Source organism: Amblyraja radiata, chromosome 26 (genome assembly GCF_010909765.2).
Source record: "Amblyraja radiata isolate CabotCenter1 chromosome 26, sAmbRad1.1.pri, whole genome shotgun sequence".
Classification (NCBI taxonomy): domain Eukaryota; kingdom Metazoa; phylum Chordata; class Chondrichthyes; order Rajiformes; family Rajidae; genus Amblyraja; species Amblyraja radiata.
The window spans coordinates 36,152,414-36,178,390 of NC_045981.1; the positions used below are offsets into that span (position 1 = coordinate 36,152,414).

Consider the following 25,977-nt stretch of genomic DNA (forward strand, 5'->3'; position numbering starts at 1 on the left):
CAATCACAACCTCCACCTAGGGTGGTCTCATACTGTGTGGGAAGGAACTGCAGATGCTGGTTTAAACCGAAGATAGACACAATATGCTGGAGTAACTCAGCGGGACAGGCAGCATCTCTGGAGACGAGACTCCAGAGATGCCACCTGCTTTGGGTCGAGCCCCCTCTTCAATCTGAAGCATTCAGACTGGTCTCACTGACTGGAGGGCAGCTCAGAGAGAGCCGTGGTTCAGTCCATGCTCACGGCTCCAAGGAAAAGCATTTCAAATCCTGCTTACTTCAGCTATCAGTAATAAATAGGAAAGAGACACTGTACCACATGGACACGGCTGCAGGGACCAAGGAACTGGATATAGGAGCAGGAGGAATGCACTCAGCCTCTCTAACCGGCACTGCCATTCTATAACAACATGGTTGTATAACATGCATCGCTCCAGCCCACGCCTCACTGGTCAAGCCCACACCGCAATGGCCAAGTCCACAGTAGTATATGATCATATGTCCTGAAATGGAACAATTAAATTCTTGCTTGTAGCAGCACTAGAGATATGTAAATGATTTTGTGAGCTGTGATGCGCAGGGTAACAGGATCCACAAGTATTTTTACGTTGACAATGTTCTCCGGTCAAATTATCTTTTAACTAAAAAGATATTTTATCTTCCCAGTTTCTTCCCAGCTGTTATCAGGCAACTGAACCATCCTATCACAACCAGAGAGCGGTCCTGAACTACTATCTACCTCATCGGTGACCTTCGGGCTATCTTTGATCGAACTTTACTGGCCTTATCTTGCACTAAACGTTATTCACTCATCATGTATCTATACACTGTGAATGGCTCGATTATAATCATGTATTATCTTTCCATTGACTGGCTAGAATGCAACTAAAGTTTTTCACTGTACCTTGGTACACGGGACAATAAACTGAATCCTTTCCCTTAATTGCCTTCTCAGTATATGGATAAACTATGGTTATAGTGAGCAGCCCAGTTTGCCCACTCTCTCTTGCCCTGCCACCCTCCCCACACTAGTTTGGACAATCACCTAGCCAAGCCCACCCCAAGCAAGCTGATTCAATGCCTGCTGCCCCCCCCCCCCCCACCACCCTCACCCACCCCCTCCCTCCCCACCCTCACCCACCTCCCCCCTCCCTCCCTGCCCAGCACCAGCCCGGCTCACCAGAGGTTGTGTACAGCATACCGCCGTCTGGAGAGAAGGCAGCTCCCACCACCTGGCCATTGATCTTCATGCTGCCCACCAACTCTTTGGTCTACAGGAGGAACAGAGGACAGTTAGGCCATGAAGCCATTCCCAGCATTAAACATGGTGCGGTGGTGAGCTTGGCAGTCGAATGCACAGCTCTCCAGCAGGGAAACAAACCACGAGGACACGGTCCAACCCCTGGCCCGGGTCTGGGGACCAGAAAAGACGGCACAAAAGCATTAAGCTGCTGGGAACTGGCACCAGCCTGGTCCCAAACACAAAACAACCTGCATGTAAACTAACCGCGGCAACAGTACCAATCCCCTGACAGGAATCCAGCTGGATATTGGGCTCAAACCGTGTCAGAAGGAACCGCGGAGGCTGGTTTACACCGAAGATAGACACAGAAAGCTGGAGTAACTCAGTGGGACAGGCTGCATTCTGGAGAGAGGAAGGGTCTCAGCCCGAAACATCACCCATTCCTTCTCTCCAGAGATGCTCCTGTCCCACTGAGTTACTTCAGCTTTTTGTGTCTATTAACTAACGTTTATTACATTTTTCTCCCCACAGATGCTGGTGACCCGCTGAGTATTTCCAGCAGTTTCCGTTTCTGCCTGTGTTGAGGGTCTGCAAATTTGTTTTATTGTCATTCGGTGGACCTTGGGCCCTTTGGTTGGTGACACGGACAGAGAGGTAGTGAAGTTCCTTGCGGGGACTGTGTACTAACCCAGTACCCAGGCCCCAAAACAATAGACAACAGGTGCAGGAATAGGCCATTCAGCCCTTCGAGCCAGCACCACCATTCACTGTGATCAAGGCTGATCATCCACAATGTACCCTGTTCCTGCCTTCTCCCCATATCCCCTGACTCCGCTATCTTTAAGAGCTCTGTCCAACTCTCTTGAAAGTATCCAGAGAACCAGCCTCCACTGTCTTCCGAGTCAGAGAATTCCACAGATTCACAATTCTCTAGGTGAAAAGGTTTTTCCTCATCTCCGTTCTAAATGGTCAACCCCTTGTTCTTAAAGTAAGGCAGCACACAATGCTAAGCCGGGGCACTTGGCCGAGGTTTGCACGTCTCCGAGAGGGCCGGCATTTGGCCAAGCTGCCTTAGATCTATCCCGTGGGGCATGGTGGGAACAGCGTGGGTCTGCACAGATCGGGCACGCTGAGCCACCTTCCACATCTCACCTTTCCTTCTGGGCGAGAGTGGAGCAACAGAGCACATTGGCCGCATGCCAATGCACCCTCGACTGGCAAAGCGCCCTGCACATACCTGGATGTACAAATACATGCAGCTGACACACCAGGGTGGTACAGTGACGCAAGAGCATAGAGGCTACATGCGAGGCACCTCTTGTGTATAGACCTAGTGGGCTATTCTGTACTGACCATGGGATGGATGGTGCGTATGTGCGGTGATTGTATGTAAGGTGTCCTTGAGATGTCTGAAAGGCGCCCATTAAATAAAATTTATTATTATTATTATTATTGTGTTGCTGAGCTGGATGTTTCACTCTACCTTGGTACACGTGATAAAGAAACCATTGAATCATTGATGGTTGATCAATTTTTCTCTCAACCCCAGCCTTAGTCATAGAGTCATAGAGTGATACAGTGGAAACAGGCCCTTCGGCCAAACTCACCCACACCAGCCAACATGTCCCAGCTACACTAGTCCCACTTGCCTGCGCTTGGTCCATATCCCTCCAAACCTGTCCAATCCATGTACCTGTCCAACTGTTTCTTAAACGATGGGATAGTCCCAGCCTCAACTACCTCCTCTGGCAGCTTGTTCCATACACCCACCACCCTCTATGTGAAAAAGTTACCCCTCAGATTCCTATTAAATCTTTTCCCCTTCACCTTGAACCTATGTCCTCTGATCGTCTACCTGATCTGTGCTTCTACCTGATCTATTCCTCTCATGATTTTGTATACCCTATAAAAGGTATACAAAATCTTCCTACGCTCCATGGAATAGAGACCCAGCCTACGCAACCTCTCCCTATAGCTCACACCCTCTAGTCCTGGCAACAACCTCGTAAATCTTTTCGGAACCCTAAATATCTTTCCTATAACTTCTCCTCACAACCTTCTCATTTCTTTCTCCTCATAACCTTTGTCACCCGTACTAATCAAGAATCCATCGATCTCCGCTTTACAAATACCCACTGACTTGGCCTTCACAGCCGTCTGTGGCAAAGAATTCCACAGGTTCACCACCCTCTGACTAACGAAGTACGTGTGGACTGAAATGGGTGATTAGCCCCAGCAGTTTCTGTTTGACATCAGCTGGCAGCAGCCCAGTGGTAATGGAGCCCTGGTAGTTTACCTTCATGGAGAGAAGGTGCAGGTAGCCGGAAGAGCCAGTGAGCAGCAGCAACGAGCCGTCCGGTGAGACCTCAAACTTCATGACTTCCCATTCCGGTAACCCTGCAAACCCAGAGAACACACGGCTTCAGCAAGAGCGCACGACACACACAGGCCCAACAACACAGCTTCAGCAACAGTGCACAACCAACACAGGACCAACACAGCTAGTGAGCTGCCTGCAGTCGGCAGTTACACCAATGCAGTAAGTTTGACTGAGAGATAAAGATTGGCTGGTATGCCAGGGGTCACCAAGGGAGGCAGGAGACCGTTCGCATATCTATCGGAGAGGGCAGCCAACCGTTTGTGCGTCACATCATCTGAAACCCATCAGAATGCAGCAACCCTCTGCACTGCACCAGACCCAAACCCTCAGCTCCAGCCAAGTATTCAAACCCTCAACACTCACAAAACATACAACAGTGCAGCACAAGAACAGGAACTTTGGCCCACATGCCTGTCTGAAGGGTTCACACCCAAAAAGGCACCTGCTCCTTTTCTCCAGAGATGCTGCCTGACCCGCTGAGTTACTCCAGTACTCTGTGAAACGTCACCTATCCATGTTCTCCACAGATGCTGCCTGACCCGCTGAGTTACTCCAGCACTGTGTGAAACGTCACCTATCCATGTTCTCCACAGATGCTGCCTGACCCGCTGAGTTACTCCAGCACTCTGTGAAACGTCACCTATCCATGTTCTCCACAGATGCTGCCTGACCCGCTGAGTTACTCCAGCACTGTGTGAAACGTCACCTATCCATGTTCTCCACAGATGCTGCCTGACCCGCTGAGTTACTCCAGCACTGTGTGAAACGTCACCTATCCATGTTCTCCACATATGCTGCCTGACCCGCTGTTACTCCAGCACTCTGTGAAACGTCACCTATCCATGTTCTCCACAGATGCTGCCTGACCCGCTGAGTTACTTCAGCACTCTGTCAAACGTCACCTATCCATGTTCTCCACAGATGCTGCCTGACCCGCTGAGTTACTCCAGCACTCTGTCAAACGTCACCTATCCATGTTCTCCACAGATGCTGCCTGACCCGCTGAGTTACTCCAGCACTCTGTGAAACGTCACCTATCCATGTTCTCCACAGATGCTGCCTGACCCGCTGAGTTACTCCAGCACTCTGTGAAACGTCACCTATCCATGTTCTCCACAGATGCTGCCTGACCGGCTGAGTTACTCCAGCACTCTGTGAAACGTCACCTATCCATGTTCTCCACAGATGCTGCCTGACCCGCTGAGTTACTCCAGCACTCTGTGAAACGTCACCTATCCATGTTCTCCACAGATGCTGCCTGACCCGCTGAGTTACTCCAGCACTTTGTGACTATCTGCTGAATTAAACCAATCTCCTTGCTTGCACATGATCCATATCCCTCCATACCCATGTGCCGACCTGAGAACCTGTTAAACGCTCCTCTCGTTTCTGTGTTCCAGCTTGGAAGATGCAGAGAAGGCTCAGACCAGACTCTCGTGTCAGGGGATGGCGGGGGAAATGCTTACCTCTGACGTTGGTGACAGGGATGATCTTGCCCGCTATCATGTCGTAGATGTAGAACAGCTTGCCGCGGTTGGTTGTGGCGATAACCTGCTCACCGTCGGCGCTGAACCGGGCCTTATACACGGGAAACTTCTCCAGGCAGACACACTGAATTTTGGGGTTGGTCTTTCCATCAACCTGCAGAGGAGGGAACACAGGCAGCTGCTGGTCTGATTCACAATCTCAGCTACATAGCCTTCAGCAGTTCATAAGTCATTGGAGCAGAATTAGGCCATTCGCCCCATCGACTCTACTCCGCCATTCAATCATGGCCGATTTGTCTTTCCCTCTCAACCCCTCGCAATTCTCCTGCCTTCTCCCCATAACCCCCCGACACCCTTACTAATCAAGAATCTGTCAATCCCCACTTTAAAAACACCCAAATGACTTGGCCTCCTCAGATGTACATTGCAATGAATCCCACAGATTCACTACCCTCTGACTAAAGAAATTCCTCATCTTTCTAAAGGTACATCCTTTAATTCGGAGGCTGTGCCCTCTGGTCCTAGACTCTCCCACTGGTGGAAACATCCCCTCCACATCCATGCTTCACCATTAACAGCAGCGAGTCACTCACTCACTCACACTTGGGCCACTGAGACCCGTTTATATTCACGGCGCAGAGTGAAGAGTTTGCTTTGAAATGCATGGGTTTGACATTTAATACACGGACAGGGCTGAGCGGCAACCTGAAAGAGTGAGATGGCTCGGTCTCTCCCAGCTGTGAGGATGACTTGAGCCAGAGGATGGAATTGAGTTGTCGTCAGTCTGCTGTCTGATGGCCGGCAATGGTTGGCATCTGTGCACGTTTTTATCTGTTGAGAAGCAATCAAAGGATCAGAACAAAGCAACCACTTCCTTCACACAACCCAATTAGTTTCCCGATAGAAGCTAAACAATTGTTCACTCCCAGAGGCATCCGCCTGCACCAGGACACCTGTAGCTCAGACAAGAAGATGGTTTTCATCTCCCTGTGAGCTTTGGATGGGGATTAGAACGCGAGGGCAGCGTGCAACCTGACAGTAGAGAGTGAACACGTAACTCTCACAGATCTCCCCTCCCAGTGCCGCACGCACGCACACACGACTACTTGTCCAATCTGTTCTGCTGCATTCTTGCCGAGCAGATACCATCAGACATGTACGCCTGCCCTCGATTCAGAAGGTAGTTAATTGGCCGTGAAGCAATTTGGGACGTCACAAGGACACGCAAGTCACTGGAGAAAAGCCAATTATTTTTATTTACAGACATCAACTCAAGCAGCTTCAGTCTGAGGGAACCTGTTGTAGAGTTCCAGGTAAACCTGGCATACTGCTGCTTCACTACAGCACTTTAGATGCGGAGCCTTATTCCCCCCCCCCCCACCACCAAAAGAGGCCGCAGAATGCAGGGGCATAAGGTCATAAGTGATAGGAGCAGAATTAGGCCATTCCGCCCATCAAATCTACCCCGCCATTCAATCATGGCTGGTCTATCTCTCCCTCCTAACTTAATTTTCCTGCCTTCTCCCTGTAACCTCTGACACCCATACTAATCAAAAGTCTATCTATCTCTGCCTTAAAAATATCCACTGACAGCCTCTACAGCCTTCTGTGGCAAAGAATTTCAGATTCACCACCCTTTGACTAAATATATTTCTCCTCATCTCCTTCCTCAAAGGACGTCCTTTAAATCTAAGGCTATGACCTCTAGTCCTAGACTCTCCCACTAGTGGAAACATCCTCTCCACATCCACTCTATCCAAGCCTTTCACTATTCTGTATGTTTCAATGAGGTCCCCCTTCACCCTTCTAAATTCCAGCGAGTACAGGCCCAGTTCTGACAAACGCTCATCACAGGTCAACCTATGTAATATAGACAAAAATGCTGGAGAAACTCAGCGGGTCTCGACCGGAAGCGTCACCTATTCCTTTGCTCCATAGATGCTTCCGGGTCTCGACCCGAAACGTCACCTATTCCTTTGCTCCATTGATACTGCCTCACCCGCTGAGTTCCTCCAGCATTTTTGTCTGCCTTCGATTTTTCCAGCATCTGCAGTTCTTTCTTAAACCTATGTAATGTGATCTCTCAGTACAGATTGATGTGGAACTCTACCCTGCCATTCTGCTGCTTGTTCAGCAACATCTCCTCAAACGGTCACCAATCTCTGAAGGTACCGAGAAAATTCATTGCCTCTATGTTCCTCTCCACGTCACACTCCATCCTGACTTGGATTACTATTGCTGTTCCTTCCCCATCACTGGAATTCTCTATCCAGCAGGTGCCTCTAACAATCTGCAGACAGCAAAAATATTCCCTCAACAGTACCTCTCCATGGAGTGATTATAGGTTTGAATAAACAGGAACTAACCCAAATCGCGAGTCGCCGCATGCCCACCAGTGCTGCAGGGGGATGGACAAGAGTCCCCACACGCTGGATATACCGCACGATCACATCACAGCATTGAGTGAACAAGCCCAGGCAAAGATCTCCAGCACCAGGAGAGCGAGGAGAAACCTCAGGGGTTGTCACACGCGGCTGTTCTCACGCACATGCTTCCCCCCCCCACCCCCCGGATCCCTCCCAGCTCAGGATGCTTCCCACGGCCAGGAGAGAGAGCAGGGAGAGAGCTTGGCCACCCATCCCACCACACAGACAAACATGGCAAGTTACAACAGCGAGCACTCTGTCCGAATCCATGACACATTTAGCAACTTCCAACTTCCGGGTCTCGACCCAAAACATCACCCATTCCTTCACTCCATAGATGCTTCCGGGTCTCAACCCGAAACGTCACCTATTCCTTCGCTCCATTGATGCTGCCTCACCCGCTGAGTTTCTCCAGCATTTTTGTTTACATTACATAGGTTAACATATGATGAGCGTTTGTCGGCACTGGGCCTGTACTCGCTGGAGTTTAGAGGGATGAAGGGGGATGCGGAGAGGATGTTTCCACTAGTGGGAGAGTCTAGGACTAGAGATCATAGCCTTAGCACAGGAACAGGCCCTTCGGCCCACATCATGCCAAACGTGATGCCCAATCTAATCTCCTCTGTTGCACATGATACATATCTCTCCATTCCCTGCATACCTAGACCCACCCCAAGTATGTGCCTAAAGATCATTACACGCACGCACACTTCCGCATGATCAAGGCTAGTGCCAGTTCACAGTCTCACCTCTAACACATCTTTGGGAAGGGCAGCAGAGGTGGATACGAAATCCCCAGTTTTTCGTAATAAATCATCGTCTTCATCGTCACTTTCTAATATAATAGATTAAATGCATTATTCATTGAGGGCATCATAGAGCAATTAATTTAAAGATATTTTAAGTAACAGTTTGAGGTCTGAACTAATATTTTCATCAGGATTTAACACCAAAACCTCAATTAGTTTCCACCCTGTGATTTAAAATTCTGGATCTAAAGCCCCAGAATCTCTCCATTAGACTCCAGTCTGAAACTGCGTTACCCATTAGTCCATATAAAAGCATTTAACGTGCTCCCTGACGTCTGCCTGTCTACACACAAACTATCCCAAGACCCTACATTAACTTCCAGCCAGTAACTCAGTCCTAGGATATGGTTCTATATGAAACCACAACCTCAATCCTGCAATTACATTGCAGCCTGCCACTTACACCCTCTCATTCTATCATGAACTGCTACAACCTCTAATTTTAGCAAGCAGTTTATCTCTGGGTATCTATCTTATTAGAGAACAGTACAGCACAGGAACAGGCCCTTACGCCCACAATGTCCATTTGAAACATGATGCCAAGTTTATTCTAATCACCCCTGCATGCACATGATCCATATCCCTCCATTCCCTGCACATCCACCACCCCCCTGGCAGCAGGTTCCAGGTGCCCACCACTCTGTGCAACACACACAGCTGGTACTCAATAATAGAATACATCAATTAGGTTCTGACCAGCAGCTCAGTCCCACTACTGTAAAAAGTGGCTGCACAAACAAGCTCAATCTATTTCCATCGCCCAGATTGTAATAGGCTACCTTCGTCCGAGTCTTTCTTGTCCTTTGTCTTCTTATCCTTCCTCTCTGCCCACGATGGTGTTCCGCCCATTGCACTCTGGAACCTGTAATGAAAGTGTATTCACTTTAGACGCAGCTGGAGAGGTGTGTGGATGTGACCCCACTGGGTCAATAAGACACAGTGACATACAAGCCCTCAGTCTCCTGCACGCCAACAACCACACATAGACATACACGTGACAGTACAACACAGGAACAGGCACATGGCCCACAATGTCAGTGCCAAAATCCACCGCAAATCAAACAAATCTCTTTTGGCTCCACATGATTCATATCCCACATATACACGTGCTAATCTCAAAGCCTCAAACACCAATATCGTATCTGCCTTCACCACCACACCCAGCAGCTGGTTCCAGGCACCCACCACAATTTGCCTAAATAATCTTGCCGCACACATCGCCTTAAACTTTCTCTCCTTGTACCTTGTGGTCATCACTTCCGAAGAGTCCACCAGGGACTATGCTGGACGTTGGACAATTTTATACATTTACACCAAGCCAATTAACCTACAAACCTGTACATCTTTGGAATGTGGGAGGAAACCGAAGATCTCTGAGAAAACCTACGCAGGCTACAGGAAGAACGTACAAACTCCGTACAGACAGCACCCGTAATCGGGATCGAACCCAGGTCTCCATTCGCTGTGAGGCAGCAACTCTACCGCTGCGCCACCATGACCACCTCTCTCTGACATGAAAGCTATGTCCTCCAGACCCTGACATTTCAACCTTGGCAAAAGGCTTTGCTTAATTCATTGCCCAATGGTGTTTTTAAAAAAAAGGGTTGGATAGAGTGGATGTGGAAAGGATATTTCCACTAGTGGGAGAGTCTGGGATAGAGGTCACAGCCTCATTATTAAAGGACTTTCTTTTTGGAAGGAGATGAGGAGAAATTTATTTAGTCAGAGGGTGGTGAATCTGTGGAATTATTTGTCACAGAAGGCTGTGGAGGCCAAGTCTGTGAATATTTTTAAGGCAGAGATAGATTCTTGATTAGTACGGGTGTCAGAGGTTATGGAGAGACGGCAGGAGAAAGGGGTTAGGAGGGAGAGATAGATCAGCCATGATTTAAATGATGGAGTAGACTTGATGGGCCTAATTCTACTCCTATTTCTTATTATCCTTAAAATGGAGACTTTCTTCAGAGGTTGAAGAATTCCTTATCTGCCCATTCCCTCCAAAGATACCGCCTGACCCACTGAGTTCCTGCAACACTTTGTGTTTTGCTCAAGATTGTTGATTTGAGTCCCACGTCAGAGACTTGTGCAGAACATCTTGATTGGGGCGAGTGGAGTGAAAAGCGAGTGCCCTCATTCAAATAAGACAGCCTTAACTGAAACAGCATGGTGTGTTAGAGCAGGGTCTTGCCCTACACTCATCCTTCAATCAATCACTAGGAAAGTAAATTATTCATCACTTGCAGACAATTGTTGCAGAACCTTCCTGTCCAGAGACTAGATATCATGTCTGCTCCATGGCAACTATTTTTATTCCATTGCTGCATCTAAATCCCCATAGAATTTGCCACTGAAACCTTGACTGTTCCGGTTTCCTTTCTTGGCTTCTGAGCCTTCCTGCCTCGTCCTTAGAATGATCACAAGCAAGTACTCAGCAGATTCACATTCCAGCTACCCGCTGGAGAGGAAGCCATCCAGCAACGTGCGCCAACCTCTTCCCCAAAGCAGCACTTCTGCTGCGCCAGCATGGAGCAACACCTGGAATAGTACAGCCCTTCGGCCCACAATGTCTGTGCCCAACCCTTACCTGCCTGCACGTGATCCGTATCCCTCCATTCCCTGCATATCCACGCGCCTGTGTAAAAGGTCTCTTAAACACCACTATCACCCCGCTTCTGCCACCATCCCCCGCACTCATTACCATCTGTGTAAAAAACTTGCCCCGCTCATCTCCTTTAAACTTTGCCCCTTTGATCTTAAAGCTAAACCTTATAGTATTTGATACTTCCGTCCTGGAAAAAAGGTTGACTGTCTACCCTACCTATACCTCTCATAACTTTATATACTTCGATCACAATATCAGGTTACTTGTTTGTTCATTTTGACCCAAATGAAATGGGTGGAACTGGGAGAATGGCATTGGTAGAATACAAAGAGGGAGGCTGTGTGTGGAGGAACAACAGTACTTACTGCTCTCTCAGTCTCTGCTGCAGCTTTGCTACAGTGAGGGTCTTCTCTTTTGCGCTTTTCTGTAGATTTTTCCGGAATCGATGTGTCATTTCCACTCTGTAAAACAACAAAAAATATTATCAATAAACAGGCCATTGTTAACCATTCAACACACCAGCTAACAGCACAGGGACTAAAACAAGGGGGGGGGGGATCTGCATGCAGACTTCTAGGCCATTAAGTGCGGCCTTTTGAATGAATCCAAATTTTGTAGAACAAATCCTTTTATTTTAATTAATATTTTGTTCGTCTTTTATTATTTTTATTTTAATCTTAAAATGAACGTATTTAAAAAACCAAAGAGTAAATGAAGATTCAACGAAATAATCCTATATTTAATTGAAGTTTCTAGGATGCGGCCTTATTAGATTACAGCTAACTTAATGCGGCTTTCCAACATGAAACGGTTCCCCACCCCTGGACTAAAGTCTGCTCCTTACTCAGCATTGGAGAGCAGCGTGCTGACTACAGCCCCGTACAGCCAGACCAACCCACACAAGCAGCACCCATGCGACCCACTCTGACCGCAACCCTATGCAGACACACACACAAGCAGCACCCCAGCAACCAGCATTGACTGCAGCCCCATGCAGACATAGAAACATAGAAAATAGGTGCAGGAGTAGGTCATTCGGCCCTTCGAGCCTGATTCAATATGATCATGGCTGATCTTCCAACTCAGTATCCTATCAATGAACTGGCCCCAACTACCTTCTGTGTCAGAGAATTCCACAGATTCACCACTCTCTGTGTGAAAAATGTTTTTCTCATCTAGGTCCTAAAATACTTCCCCTTTATCCTTAAAACTTCCCCCTTATCCTTAAAAACCCAGACCCACACAAGCAGCACCCCTACGACCACTTCAGGAATCCCACTTTTATTCACTATATTCGTTGGACCAGCCAAACAGCATGATTTGAAAAGTTATCCTCAGTATTGACCTCTTAATCCACAAAGAGTCATACTCAGTGGTGTTTGCATCTGCCTCTACTCACAACACCCTCGCCACACAGCCCCCGGGGCGATACCTCATCCGACTCTGCCCTCAATGTCCAGCAGTTAAGGACCCTAGACTGTGGTCCTTCCCCACAGAGCCATGGCGTTGGCTGTACCGAGCTTCAATACATTTCTCAGCATGTACTACTGCAGTCTGGGGCGGGCAAGCCGGCAACATTCACAGCCGGACATCTCGCTGCGCTTGGAGGCTATAATGTTTCGGGCAGACTGAAGAGCATCTTTCACCGAGTCGATGGCTCAGCAGCACTTGAGGCCCGTCTCCGAGCGCGTCCTTGGCAGCTGCCCGTAAGTCAGAGCGTCCTCTGTTACACGCTGCTCGAATAAACCGTGACTGAGAAGGAAGGGGAAACATAGCGTATGGGCAGGGGGGGTGGCGACATCACCCTTATTCCAGCACAGTCCAGCCCCCTGTTCACCCACAGAGACCCCACTTACTCATCCTCCAGTCCGTCCTCCTCATCCACCCAAGCTGCTTTCTTGCACGGGGGGACACTGGACCTGGCCTCATTTTCCACCTCAGAGTCACTGGAGTCTTCATCCAGCAAGGTTTGACCCACGCCCGCCGCCTGTGCTGGCTGAGAGAGGGAGAAAGGGTCATCAAAACCCGTAGCAGGCTCGCAAACACCGACACCAGCTCTGGCCCAATCTCACCCTTGAAAGGCCTGCATAGTGGATGTGGAGAGGATGTTTCCAGAAGTGAAAGAGTCTAGGACCAGAGGCCACAGCCTCAGAATAAAAGGATGTGCCTTTAGAATGGAGATGAGGAGGAATTTCTTTAGCTAGGGTGGTGAATCTGTGGAATTCATTACCACAAATGGCTGTGGAGATTTTTTTTTTTTAAGCTGAAATGTCACTGGATCCTGGACTTTCTGTGTCACTGGATCCTGGACTTTCTGACAGAGAGACCGCAGTCAGTCCGTGTTGGCAAGAACACCTCAGGCTCGATCACTCGGTACAAGAACTGTTCCAGAGCCGCTGCCTGAAAAAGGCACTGAGCATAGCAAAGGACAGACTGCACCCCCTCCACACACATCTGGATCTCCTGCCATCAGGCAAGAGATACTGTAGCATCAAAGCCCGGACAACCAGACTGCTAAACAGCTTCCTTCCACAGGCTGTGAGGCTGCTAAACAGTCACTCCACCTGATTCTGCTGCTTTTGCACTGACAATTTAATAACTCTGGCACTAGCCACTGGCATCAGCTGCCCTGGACATTTTATGACTGTTTTAACTTGTATTTTAATGTTGCTGTTTTTACCTGCATTTTTTAAACTGTTCGCACTGTTTTACCAGGGACTGGATTGTTTTTTTATTGTTTTTATTTTATGTGTGAAATGTTTAAGTTTTATGTGCGATGCTCCGGTATTCCCTGGTCTTCTCATTTTGCACTGTACAACTGTTGCTTTGCAAGATGACAATGAAGGTTGATTGATTGAAATCGACAGGTTGTCAATTAGTAAGGGCCGGGGAGAAGGCAGGAGAATGGGGACGAAAGGGAAAAATTGATTAGCCATGATCGAATGGCAGAGTGGACAGTGGGCTGAATGAACTAATTCTACTCCTATGTTTTATGGACCATCAGACCCGCTCCTTCAGATTCCTAGGCTCCACCTCACTTCGAATGGACCGTAGGGTCGGCCGTTACTCACCACAGTCCTCTCCCTCTCTCTCTCACTTCCCCCAGGCCCGTGACCCTGCCGCGCGCGCACCCACCCCACCATCGTCCTCGTTTACAGCAGGATCTTCATCAGTCGGGCAAGTGGGCCGAGGAATGGCAAATAGAGTTTAGTGCAGGTAACTGCAAGGCGTTGCAATGTGGGGACGTCTAACCAAGGCTGGAGCTTCAGAGTGAATGGCAGGGCACTGGGGAGTGTTGTAGAGCAGGAGGATCTCAGCGCAGGTACATAGTTCCTTTAAAGTGGCGACACTTGATGTTTTCAAGAGAGAGTTAGATTTAGCTCTTGGGCTAAAGCAGGAATGGGGTACTGATTTTGGATGACCAGTCATGATCATATTGAATGGCGGTGCTGGCTCGAAGGGCCGAATGGCCTACCCCTGCGCCTATTTTCTATGACACAGGTAGACAGGGAGTGCTGCAGAGCAGAGTGATCTAGGAGTGCAGGTAAACAGTTGCCTAAAAGTGGCATCACAGGTAGGTAGAGTGGTCAAAGAGGCTTTTGGCACATTAGGGTATTGAGTAGAGAAGCTGGGACGTTAGTTTACAGTTGTACAAGATGTTGGTGAGGCTGCATTTGGAGTATTGTGTCCAGTTTTGGTCACCCTACTATAGAAAGGATGTTGCTACGCTGGAAAGGGCGCAGAGAAGATTCACGAGGATGTTGCCAGGACTAGAGGGTGTGAGCTATAGGGAGAGGTTGAGTAGGCTGGGTCTCTATTCCTTGTAGCGCAGGAGGATGAGGGGTGATCTTATAGAGATATATAAAATCATGAGAGGAATAGATCGGGTAGATGCACAGTCTCTTGCCCAGAGTAGGGGAATCCAGGACCAGAGGACATAGGTTTAAGGTGAAGGGTAAAAGATTTAATAGGAATCTGAGGGGTAACTTTTTCACACAGAGGGTGGTGGGTGTATGGAACAAGCTGCCAGAGGAGGTAGTTGAGGCTGGGACTATCCCAACGTTTAGGAAACAGTTAGACAGGTACATGGATAGGACAGGTTTGGAGGGATATGGACCAAGCGCAGGCAGGTGGGACTAGTGTAGGTGGGACATTGTTGGCCGGTGTGGGCGAGTTGGGCCGAAGGGCCTGTTTCCACACTGTGTGTCTAGTGTAGGTGGGACATGTTGGCCGGTGTGGGCGAGTTGGGCCGAAGGGCCTGTTTCCACACTGTATCACTGTATGTCTGTGCCGCGGCCCCCAACCTGCAGCCTCTCCAGCAGCGCGGTCTCGCCGCCGAACACCAACTCCTCCAGCCGCCGCTCGTCCTCCTCCTCGTGCCCCTCCTGCAGCCGCCGCAAGTTGCGGCTCCGCTGCTCCTCCTCCCGCCGCTGCTCGGCCGCCAGCTTGGTGCGGGGCCGGGGCCGCTTGTGGACGGGCCTGCTGCTGCCCGACATGACGGGCCGGGGCCGCTTGTGGACGGGCCTGCTGCTGCCCGACATGACGGGCCGGGGCCGCTTGTGGACGGGCCTGCTGCTGCCCGACATGACGGGCCGGGACACCTGGTCGCGGGGCCGGGGTTCGACCAACATGGCGGCTCGAGCAACGAGCGCGGCTCTCGGCGTGGGCGTGCGCTTCCGGGTCACGTGGCCGCCGGGGACAGGGGGGTCAGGGAAGCGCCCACCGGCCGCCAGGGGGGGGGGGGAGGGGGGAGGGAATGAACCACTCGAGCAACAGTCACCGGGCAGATGTGTCACGGAATCGTTGACATAATGAACTAGAGCGCGGGACAATTATCAATGCCGGTCTTTGTGGCTCCTGGGCCCTGGTTATCACGGCCGGCCGGAAACGGACACTACCACAGCCCCCCCGCGCCGTGGTAGTGTCCGTTTCCGGCGGGCCGCTATATAAAACGGTGCGGGCGGCGCCGCGCTCTCAGCCCGGGACGAGCGGCCGCCAGGTGGGTGAGTGAGTGAGTGGCCGGTCCCGTAGGCCCAGCCCGGTAGACCCAGCCCGGTAGACCCAGCCCAGCAGACCCAGCCCAGCCCAGCCCAGCAACCTCACACCGGCCCTGTAGGCCCGGCCCCGGTGACAATGCAGGCCCGGCCTAGCCCAGCCCCCGCACTGCACTGCACTGTATTGCAGGCCGGGCCCGTGTGTGAGGCTGCTGTGCCCGGGCTGAGATGCCCCAGGCTATCCCACCATTCCCTATAACTAAAGCCCACACGCTCAGATCACACCTGGTGAATCTCTTCTTCACATTTCCACCTTAAGCCATGTATGTATCCACGTTCAATACAGATGTTTCCTGAAGGAATTGCAACCCTGTTATGACCTTTGTGTACAGAGCTGTTTGAGACACACTCACTTCCACAGCCCTGCTCTGAGGTCAGGTCCTGACCACTTGGCCCTGCACCACCTCCACCCCCATCTGGTAGAAAAGGTCTGATCCCTCCTGGAACTAGGAAAAAATGAACGGGAAAAACATATATTGTTTTACCTTCTGTTCTAGGAAATACAAGGTTGTCTAGTTTGGGCCACAAAGTGTTAAAGGAACTCAGCAGGTCAGGCAGCATCCATGGAGGGAATGGACAGGTGACGTTTCAGTTCAGACATCTGGACCAGAAAAGTCGTCTGACCATTATCTCCACAGATGCTGCTTGACCCACAGAGTTCCTGCAGCACTTTGTGATTGCAACGTGCAGTTGCTTGTGGCAGGGATATTTGAAGCCTGGTTAGAATGCTGCACTGTGTGTTTGCTGCAGTGGAGGTTTAATGGCGTGGCCAGACTCTGCTCGTTTTCATGAATATATGTATGTGTGTGATCTTCTAGAAACATGTCGGGAAGCAAGGAACGCACTTTCATTGCTGTGAAACCAGATGGAGTCCAGCGAGGGATCGTGGGGGATATCATCAAACGCTTTGAACAGAAGGGGTTTAAACTGGTTGCCATGAAATTCCTTAAGGTACGTGAGTCTGTGTGGCCCTGTTGTATTGCACTGTCATCTGAGCAATCCCCTTGTTTCTGCAAACGCTGCACTTGTTGGCTGTCACTTTGTGATGAAGCAGACCTGCAAATGCAGCATTGGCACGGTGGCACAGCGGGTAGAGTTGCTGCCTCACAGCGTTTCAATCCTGACTACTGGTACTGTCTGTGCGGAGTTTGTCTGTTCTCCCTGTGACTGTGTGGCTTTTCTCCAGGTGCTGCAGTTTCCTCCCACATCCCAAAGACATGCAGATTTGTAGGTTAATTGGCTTTGGTATTGGTAAATGAAACACCTGCTGGCGGGCCTGTTTCCACACTGTATCTCTGAAGTCTAACACGGGTCCTTTGTGGTCCCAGCCTGCACCCTGGTGCTGATTCCAAGGGGAGAGAATTTCAAATATTTACTGCTCGTCCCTCATCTCGGTCCTGACCATTTGGCCCTTTATTGAGACTGACAACACGGATGGGGGAAACTTCAACCTTGTCGGGTTCAGTGAGAATTTGGTTCATTTCAGTGAGATCACCTCTCACTCTCCTGAATTGTAGAATAGGCCCAATCTGTTTAACACTTCCGTGCATGACAAATCTAGACTTGCAACAGTTGGGTGGGTGAGTAATCTTTGAGCGTTGGAAAATCACAAAATGGGCAATAATAGTGCAGGGCTGCGGCGGAAACAGTGTCCCTGTTTGCAGATTGTCACTCAACTAAGGCTGGACAAGGAGTAAAGTTCCATCTCCCTGTCCCATCTTGCACTGTCCAGTCACACACTGAAGGCAGTGACAAGGTGGGTAAGAAACCGTCTACACTGTCCCCATGTGCTACACACTAATCTGAATACACGTTGCCTCCTCTCTTCACAGGCTTCCAAAGCTCTGCTGGAGAAACACTACTGTGAACTTTCCGATAAGCCGTTCTACCCCAAACTGGTGGAGTACATGAACTCCGGGCCTGTGGTTGCCATGGTAAGTCAGTAGCTTAAGAGACCTCATTAGATGTCTCGATCTGTGGGCCTGGATAGTTGTGTTGTGTTGACTCCTGTACAGCCGGGAGGCTTGCCTTGTAGCTGTCTTTCAGAGCAAGTGCTGGGGTGCTCACAGAGTTCGAGGGTGGCTGGGGCATTGGGTATAAGAGTCGGGAAGTCACGTTGCAACCTTTTCAGATCTTGGCTAGTCTGCATTTGGAGTATTACGTGCAGTTCATGTCGCCCGATTATAGGAAGATGCGGAAGCTTTGGAGAGGATCCAAAAGAGGGTTTAGCAGAATGTTGCCTGGATTAGAGGATTAGCTGCAAAGAGACATTGGACAAATGGATTGTTTTAGACAATAGACAATAGGTGCCAGCACCGCCATTCAATGTGATCATGGCTGATCATCCCCAATCAGTTTTCTCGAGTGTCGGAGATTAAGAGGAGACCTGATAGAAGTATATAAAATGGGAAGCATAGATAGGATAGACTTCTTTTCCCTCAGAGTCAAGGACTAGAGGGCATAGCTTTAAGGTGTGAGGAGAAAAGTTTAAAAGTTGCAGGCCAAGTTTTTTTAGAGGGTGGTGGGTGCCTGGAACATGCTGCTGGGGGTGGTGGTGGAGGCAGGGGTGATAGTGGTTTTTGAGAGGCATTTAGATGGGCTCGTGGATGTGCAGACAGAGATCAGTTTTACTTGGCATCATGTTCAGCACTAGCATAAGCCGAAGGGCCTGTTCCTGTGCTGCACTGTTCTCTGCTGGGATTAGAGGGCTTGAGTTATCGTGGGATTGTGGTCCCTGGAGAGAAGGAGGCTGGGAGGTGACATGAGAGGTGTACAAAATAATGAGGGGCGTTGATAGGGTAGGTGGGGGTCTCTGTCTTGGGGAAGAGGTCTTTAAAATTTTAGGGCTGAGGTTTAAAGGGGTGAATGTTTCACACAGCATGGACTGTATTGAATCAGCTGCCCGTGGAGGAAGGACTATTGGTCTTGGTATGTTTGGGCTGAAGGGCCTGTTCCTGTTCTCTTGCACGGAGTTGCCTTGGTCGACAGTTACTAGAATGTTTGCCTCATTTGCTTGCTGCTGGCGTGAGGGACCTGGTTGGAGGGTGGTGTGGTTCTCATCCCTCTCCTTGGCAGAGGTTAAGGCCATGGTAATTGGTGTGTGTGTGTGTGTTTTTTGCAGGACCTCCTTCCCTGGTGACATTCCAACAGTGTGTCACCTCAGCGATAGCTTTGGGATTGGAGCTGGTGTGTCTCGCTCTGTCTGTCTGTCTCTCTCGCTCTGTCTGTGTCTCGTTCTCTCTCGCTCTGTCTGTCTGTCTGTCTCTCTCGTTCTCTCTCGCTCTGTCTGTGTCTCTCTGTCTCTGTCTCTCTGTGTTGCGGTGGGCCAGGGTTTTATCATCTGTATCTGCTGCAGGTGTGGGAAGGTCTGAATGTGGTGAAGACTGGCAGGGTGATGCTGGGCGAGACCAACCCGGCTGACTCCAAGCCTGGCACCATCCGTGGAGACTTCTGTATTCAGGTTGGCAGGTGAGTCGCTGAGCTATGCTGTCAAAGACCAGAGGGCTTAGCTTTATGGTGAGATGGGAAAGAGGGTGGTGAGAGTTTGGAACATGCTGCTGGCGGTAGTGGTGGGGGCAGATAAGATCATGGCATTTAAAAGATGTTTGGGTAGGCACATGAATAAGCAGGGAACAGAGGAGATCCGTTGGGATCAGGTTCAGCACTCATTGTAGGCTGATGGGCCTGTGTCGTACTGATCTATGTATCAGAGATTGCAGTATTCCTGCTGATCACATTAACATTCCATTCTACAATGTGACTTTCTCAACCCTCCCAAAGTTCTTATCGCTGAACATTTCCCCATTCCTTGCCTAACGCATGTGCTGTACATGGGCAAGTTGGGCCACAGATCTGTGCAGATGTTAGGTGCCCACACAGTCCACATCTGGGTGCAATCACCTTCCACATGTGAGGGTAAAAGCCATTTTGTAAAGTGTTGTTTTCTCTCTGCAGGAACATCATCCACGGCAGTGACTCTGTATCGAGTGCAAAGACGGAGATCAGCCTTTGGTTCAAGCCAGAGGAGGTTGTGGAGTACAAGAACTGTGCCCATGACTGGATCTACGAGTGAATCGTTCCATGGCCGCACCGTTCCATCTTCTCCATCATTCCCAACATGTCGCAGACATTCGATTTTTTACCTATTCCATGTATCATGTGGAGCCCTAAACACTGTGGTGAATGACCAACCCAATAAATGCAGTTAAAACCAGTCGGTGCTTGTGAATATTGGGTTTTCAGTGGTGTTGAGCCCTTGGTCGTGGATGTATGAATGTTTACAGCAGGGGGCTCCCGTTGAGGTGAAACAGCTGCACATTTGCTCATTAATCCCTTCTACTGCTTCGGCAACTACAGGTTGTATGTTGTTCACATCCAGTGTGACTCCCACAGAACTCCCAGCATCCAGAGGACATCGGTTTGGGGGGGGGGGGGATTTAATAGGAATCCGAGGGGTAATTTGTTCACACAAAGGGTGGTGGGTGTATGGAACGAGCTGCTGGAGGAGGTAGTTTCATCACAATGTTTAAGCAACAGGCGGGTACATGGATAGGACAGGGTTTAGAGGTGTATGGGCCAAACACAGGTCGGTTGGACTAGTTGGCTGGAGTGGGTAACTTAGGCCGAGGAGCCTGTTTCATGCAGTATGACTGACTGAACACATTTTCTGAATCCTTCAAGGAGCTGTTTTGTGGAGACAACAGTCTAGAGGTTAGAAGAAAGGCCCTGACCCCAAAGGTTCATTCCCTCTATGGCTCTGACTTGTCCAAGTGGATTTCAACTGTAGCTCGATCCTTCTCAATTTGGACCCAGCCGCCACCTCTCACAGATGCAGCCTGATCTGTTGACCATTCCAGTCTCTGTCCAGCCCCATCAGCTGCCTCAAACCTCTAATGTGACCAGAACTCAGCACACTGCACAGCATTTCAGCAATGTGTTTGTTCTCTCTAACAAAGCTTCCTCTATTCACCCTACTATATGCAAGGTGAAAATATGCCACTCCAGTCTTGTCAATTAAATTCCTCCAGACTGTCCAACCGATATAACAATTCATTTTTGCAAATTACTTATGTCTATTATCAATAAGAAATCTTAATAGACAAAGAAGGGAGAGCTCCATGTGCCAGCCTTCCAGCGATAGCATTCAATGTGAAACTAGGGCCTTGCATCGAAACCAGGAAAGCAGAATCTGACAATCAGCTATGGTTGACAGAACACATGAAGGCATCATCAGTCTGAAGAAGGGTTTCGGCCCGAAACGTCGCCTGTTTCCTTCGCTCCATAGATGCTGCTGCACCCGCTGAGTTTCCCCAGCAATTTTGTGTACCTTCGATATTCCAGCATATGCAGTTCCCTTTTGAACACAAGGCATGATGCCAGACAGCCACTGACTGACTTCAATATAAAAACAAGATATAAGTGGCCCTAATGATTTAGGATGTGGTGCATCAAACTCACTGCTCCAGCCACCTTAATCTCGGCTCTCACCCCTCCAATATGGTGCTGATAAGTTAACAGAACACTACATTACCCCAATGAGTTAAGAGTATTTACTGGGCCTCTGAATAGGTTACAGGGATATCGGGGGGGGGGGGGTGAATTATTCTAGGTGTTGGCATAGGCTGGAACTTCAGATACTGGTTTATACTGAAGATAGACAAAGTGCTGGAGTAACTCAGTGAGTCAGGCAGGCGAAAAATGGATGGGTGATGTTTTGTGAACAAGATACTAAGATTAATAAGTTTTAATAATTAGTTTTAATCTGCAATTTGAGAAGGAGAACGTTAAATTGGAAGTGTCAGTGATGCAGTTGAACAAAGGGGACTATGAAGGCATGAGAGGGGAGCTGGCCAAGGTAGACTGGAAAGGGATCCTAGCAGGAATGACGGTGGAACAGCAATGGCAGGAATTTCTGGGCATAATCCAGAAGACGCAGGATCATTTCATTCCAAAATGGAAGATTCTAAGGGGAGTAGGAGGCAACCATGGCTGACAAGAGACGTTAGGGACAGAATAAAACTAAAAGAAAAGATGTATAACACAGCAAAGAGTAGCCGGAAGCCAGAGAATTGGGAAACTTTCATAGGACAACAGAAGGAAACAAAATGGGCAATACGGGCTGAAAAGATGAAGTACGAGGGGAAGCTGGCCATGAACATAAAGAAGGACAGTAAAAGCTTCTTTAGATATGTTAAGGGCAAAAGAGTAGCAAATTCAAATGTGGGTCCCTTGAAGGCAGACATGGGTGAAATTATTATGGGCAACAAGGAAATGGCAGAAGAGTTGAATAGGTACTTCGGATCTGTCTTCACTAAGGAAGACACAAACAATCTCCCAGATGTACTGGAGGACAGAGGATCTAAGGGGGTAGAGGAACTGAAAGAAATTTTCATTAGGCGAGAAATAGTATTGGGTAGGCTAATGGGACTGAAGGATGATAAATCCCCTGGGCCTGATGGTCTGCATCCCAGGGTCCTCAGGGATGTGGCTCTAGAAATAGTGGACGCATTGGTGATCATTTTCCAATGTTCAATAGATTCAGGATCAGTTCCTGTGGATTGGAGGATAGCTAATGTTATCCCACTTTTCAAGAAAGGAGCGAGAGAAAACGGAATTACAGACCAGTTAGCCTGACCGGTGGTGGGAAAGATGCTGGAGTCAATTATTAAAGAGGTAATAATGGGGCATTTGGATAGCAGTAAAAGGATTAGTCCAAGTCAACATGGATTTATGAAAGAGAAATCATGCTCGACTAATCTGGAATTTTTTCAGGATGTGACAAGTAAAATGGATGAAGGGGTGCCAGTGGATGTAGTGTATCTAGACTTTCAGAAAGCCTTTGATAAGGTCCCGCACAGGAGACTGGTGACTAAAATTAGAGCACATGGTATTGGGGGTAGGGTGTTGACATGGATAGAAAATTGGTTGGCAGACCAGAAGCAAAGAGTAGGCAGGCAGTGGCGAGTGGAGTGCCGCAAGGCTCGGTGTTGGGGCCGCAACTGTTTACCATATATATTAATGATTTGGAAGAGGGAATTAGGAGCAACACTAGCAAGTTTGCGGATGACACAAAGCTGGGTGGCAGTGTGAACTGTGAAGAGGATGTTAGGAGGTTGCAGGGTGACCTGGACAGGTTGAGTGAGTGGGCAGATGCGTGGCAGATGCAGTATAATATAGATAAATGTGAGGTTATCCACTTTGGCGGCAAAAACAAGGGGGCAGATTATTATCTCAATGGGGTTAGGTTAGGTGAGGGGGAGGCGAGACCTGGGCGTCCTTGTACACTGAAAGTTGGCTTACAGGTACAGCTGGGATGGCGGGCATGTCATATGAGGAAAGATTGAAAAGACTAGGCTTGTATTCACTGGAGTTTAGAAGGATGAGGGGGTATCTTATAGAAACATATAAAATTATAAAAGGACTGGACAAGCTAGATGCAGGAAAAATGGTCCCAATGTTGGGCGAGTCCAGAACCAGGGGCCACAGTCTTCGAATAAAGGGGAGGTCATTTAAGACTGAGGTGAGAAAAAACTTTTTCACCCAGAGTTGTGAATTTATGGAATTCCCTGCCACAGAGGGCAGTGCAGGCCAAGTCACTGGATGGATTTAAGAGAGAGTTGGATAGAGCTCTGGGGGCTAGTGGAGTCAAGGGATATGGGGAGAGGGCTCAGGTTGTTAGGGGACGATCAGCCACGATCGCAATGAATGGCGGTGCTGGCTCGAAGGGCCGAATGGCCTGCTCCTGCACCTATTTTCTATGTTAAACAAAGGCAGTTTGAGATTAAGGAGGTGGTGTTGGGACTCTTGCGCATTTACATAGAAAATAGGTGCAAGAGTAGGCCATTCGGCCCTTCGAGCCTGCACCGCCATTCAATATGATCATGGCTGATCATCCAACTCGGTATCCCGTACCTGCCTTCTCTCCATCCCCTTAGCCACAAGGGCCACATCTAACTCCCTCTTAAATATAGCCAATGAACTGGCCTCAACTACCCTCTGTGGCAGAGAATTCCAGAGATGCACCACTCTCTGTGTGAAAAATGTTTTTCTCATCTCGGTCCTAAAAGACTTCCCCCTTATCCTTAAACTGTGACCCCTTGTTCTGGACTTCCCTAACATCGGGAACAATCTTCCTGCATCTAGCATGTCCAACCCCTTAACAATCTTGTAAGTTTCTATAAGATCCCCTCTCATTCTTCTAAATTCTAGCGAGTACAAGCGGAGTCTATCCAGTCTTTCGTCATTTGAAAGTCCTGACATCCCAGGAATCAGTCTGGTGAACCTTCTCTGTACTCCCACTATGGCAAGAATGTCCTTCCTCAGATTAGGAGACCAAAACTGTACGCAATATTCCAGGTGTGGTCTCACCAAGACCCTGTACAACTGCAGTAGAACCTCCCTGCTCCTATACTCAAATTCTTTTGCCATGAATGCTAACATACCATTCGCTTTCTTCACTACCTGCTGCACCTGCATGCCTACTTTCAATGACTGGTGTACCATGACACCCAGGTCTCGTTGCATCTCCCCTTTTCCTAATCGGTCACCATTCAGATACAGTCTACTTTCCTGTTTTTGCCACCAAAGTGGATAACCTCACATTTATCCACATTATACTGCATCTGCCATGCATTTGCCCACTCACCCAACCTATCCAAGTCACCTTGCAGCCTCCTAGCATCCTCCTCCCAGCTAACACTGCCCCCCAGCTTCGTGTCATCCGCAAACTTGGAGATGTTGCATTCAATTCCCTCGTCCAAATCATTAATATAAATAGCTGGGGTCCCAGCACTGTGCCTTGCGGCACCCCACTATTCACTGGCTGCCATTCTGAAAAGGACCCGTTTACTCCTACTCTTTGCTTCCTGTCTGCCAGCCAGTTCTCTATCCACATCAATACTCAACCCCCAATACCGTGTGCTTTGAATTTGCATACTAATCTCTTATGTGGGACCTTGTCAAAAGCCTTCTGAAAGTCCAGATATAACACATCCACTGGTTCTCCCTTATCCACTCTACTAGTTACATCCTCAAAAATTCTATAAGATTCGTCAGACATGATTTACCATTCATAAATCCATGCTGACTTTGTCCAATGATTTCACCACTGCTGTGATACACCACAAATGTGCTGCTATCCCATCTTTAATAACTGACTATAGCATTTTCCCCACTACCGGTGTTAGACTAACTGGTCTGTAATTCCCTGTTTTCTGTCTCCCTCCCTTTTAAAAAGTGGGGTTACATTAGCTACCCTCCAATCCTCAGGAACTACTCCAGAATCTAAAGAGTTTTGAAAAATTATCACTAATGCATCCACTATTTCGGGGGCTACTTCCTTAAGTACTCTGGGATGCAGCATATCTGGCCCTGGGGATTTATCGGCCTTTAATCCATTCAATTTACCTAACACCATTTCCCGGCTAACCTGGATTTCACTCAGTTCCTCCATCTCATTTGACCCCCGGTCCCCTGCTATTTCCGGCAGATTATTTATTTCTTCCTTAGTGAAGACAGAACCAAAGTAGTTATTCAATTGGTCTGCCATGTCCTTGTTCCCCATGATCAATTCACCTGTTTCTGACTGCAAGGGACCTACATTTGTTTTAACTAATCTTTTCTCTTCACATATCTATAAAAACTTTTGCAGTCAGTTTTTATGTTCCCTGCCAGTTTTCTTTCATAATCTATTTTCCCTTTCCTAATTAAGCCCTTTGTCCTCTGCTGGACTCTGAATTTCTCCCAGTCCTCTGGTAGGCTGCTTTTTCTGGCTAATTTGTATGCTTAATCTTTTGTTTTGATACTATCCCTGATTTCCCTTGTTATCCACGGATGCACTACCTTCCCTGATTTATTCTTTTGCCAAACTGGGATGAACAATTGTTGTAGTTCATCCATGCAGCCTTTAAATGCCTTCCATTGCAAAGAGAGAAAACGGGGAATTACAGACCAGTTAGTCTAACATCGGTAGTGGGGAA

At 48.7% G+C, this 25,977-nt stretch overlaps 2 protein-coding genes across 5 annotated transcripts in view; one reads left to right on the forward strand and one right to left on the reverse strand.

The window, feature by feature from the left end:
* The window catches only part of utp18 (UTP18 small subunit processome component), a 36,320-nt gene extending 20,728 nt beyond the window's left edge, over positions 1–15,592 (reverse strand). For both annotated transcript variants that reach the window (XR_004415873.1, XM_033044695.1), the window contains exons 1-10: positions 15,491–15,592; positions 15,251–15,412; positions 12,803–12,942; positions 11,312–11,407; positions 9,124–9,206; positions 8,285–8,370; positions 5,815–5,940; positions 5,089–5,263; positions 3,539–3,639; positions 1,180–1,270 (exon numbers count right to left, since the gene is read on the reverse strand). Coding sequence is in view for 1 of the 2 variants with exons in the window: in XM_033044695.1 (XP_032900586.1) it covers positions 1,180–1,270; positions 3,539–3,639; positions 5,089–5,263; positions 5,815–5,940; positions 8,285–8,370; positions 9,124–9,206; positions 11,312–11,407; positions 12,803–12,942; positions 15,251–15,412; positions 15,491–15,577 (1,147 nt within the window). In the remaining variant the exon portion in view is untranslated. The remainder of the gene's footprint in view (positions 1–1,179; positions 1,271–3,538; positions 3,640–5,088; positions 5,264–5,814; positions 5,941–8,284; positions 8,371–9,123; positions 9,207–11,311; positions 11,408–12,802; positions 12,943–15,250; positions 15,413–15,490) is intronic.
* Positions 15,593–15,828: 236 nt separating this feature from the next.
* Positions 15,829–20,215, forward strand: nme2 (NME/NM23 nucleoside diphosphate kinase 2). Of its 3 annotated transcripts, none has more exons than XM_033044696.1 (5): positions 15,830–15,945; positions 16,819–16,951; positions 17,833–17,934; positions 19,356–19,468; positions 19,955–20,215. In XM_033044696.1, the coding sequence occupies exons 2-5, from the start codon at positions 16,823–16,825 to the stop codon at positions 20,070–20,072; spliced, it is 462 nt and encodes a 153-aa protein (XP_032900587.1). In that variant the 5' UTR covers positions 15,830–15,945; positions 16,819–16,822; the 3' UTR covers positions 20,073–20,215. The 3 variants fall into 3 exon arrangements, with proteins under 3 accessions (XP_032900589.1, XP_032900587.1, XP_032900588.1); XM_033044697.1 differs by having other exon boundaries at positions 15,930–15,953; XM_033044698.1 differs by lacking the exon at positions 19,955–20,215 and having other exon boundaries at positions 15,829–15,945; positions 19,356–19,472.
* The last annotated feature ends 5,762 nt before the right edge of the window (positions 20,216–25,977 follow it).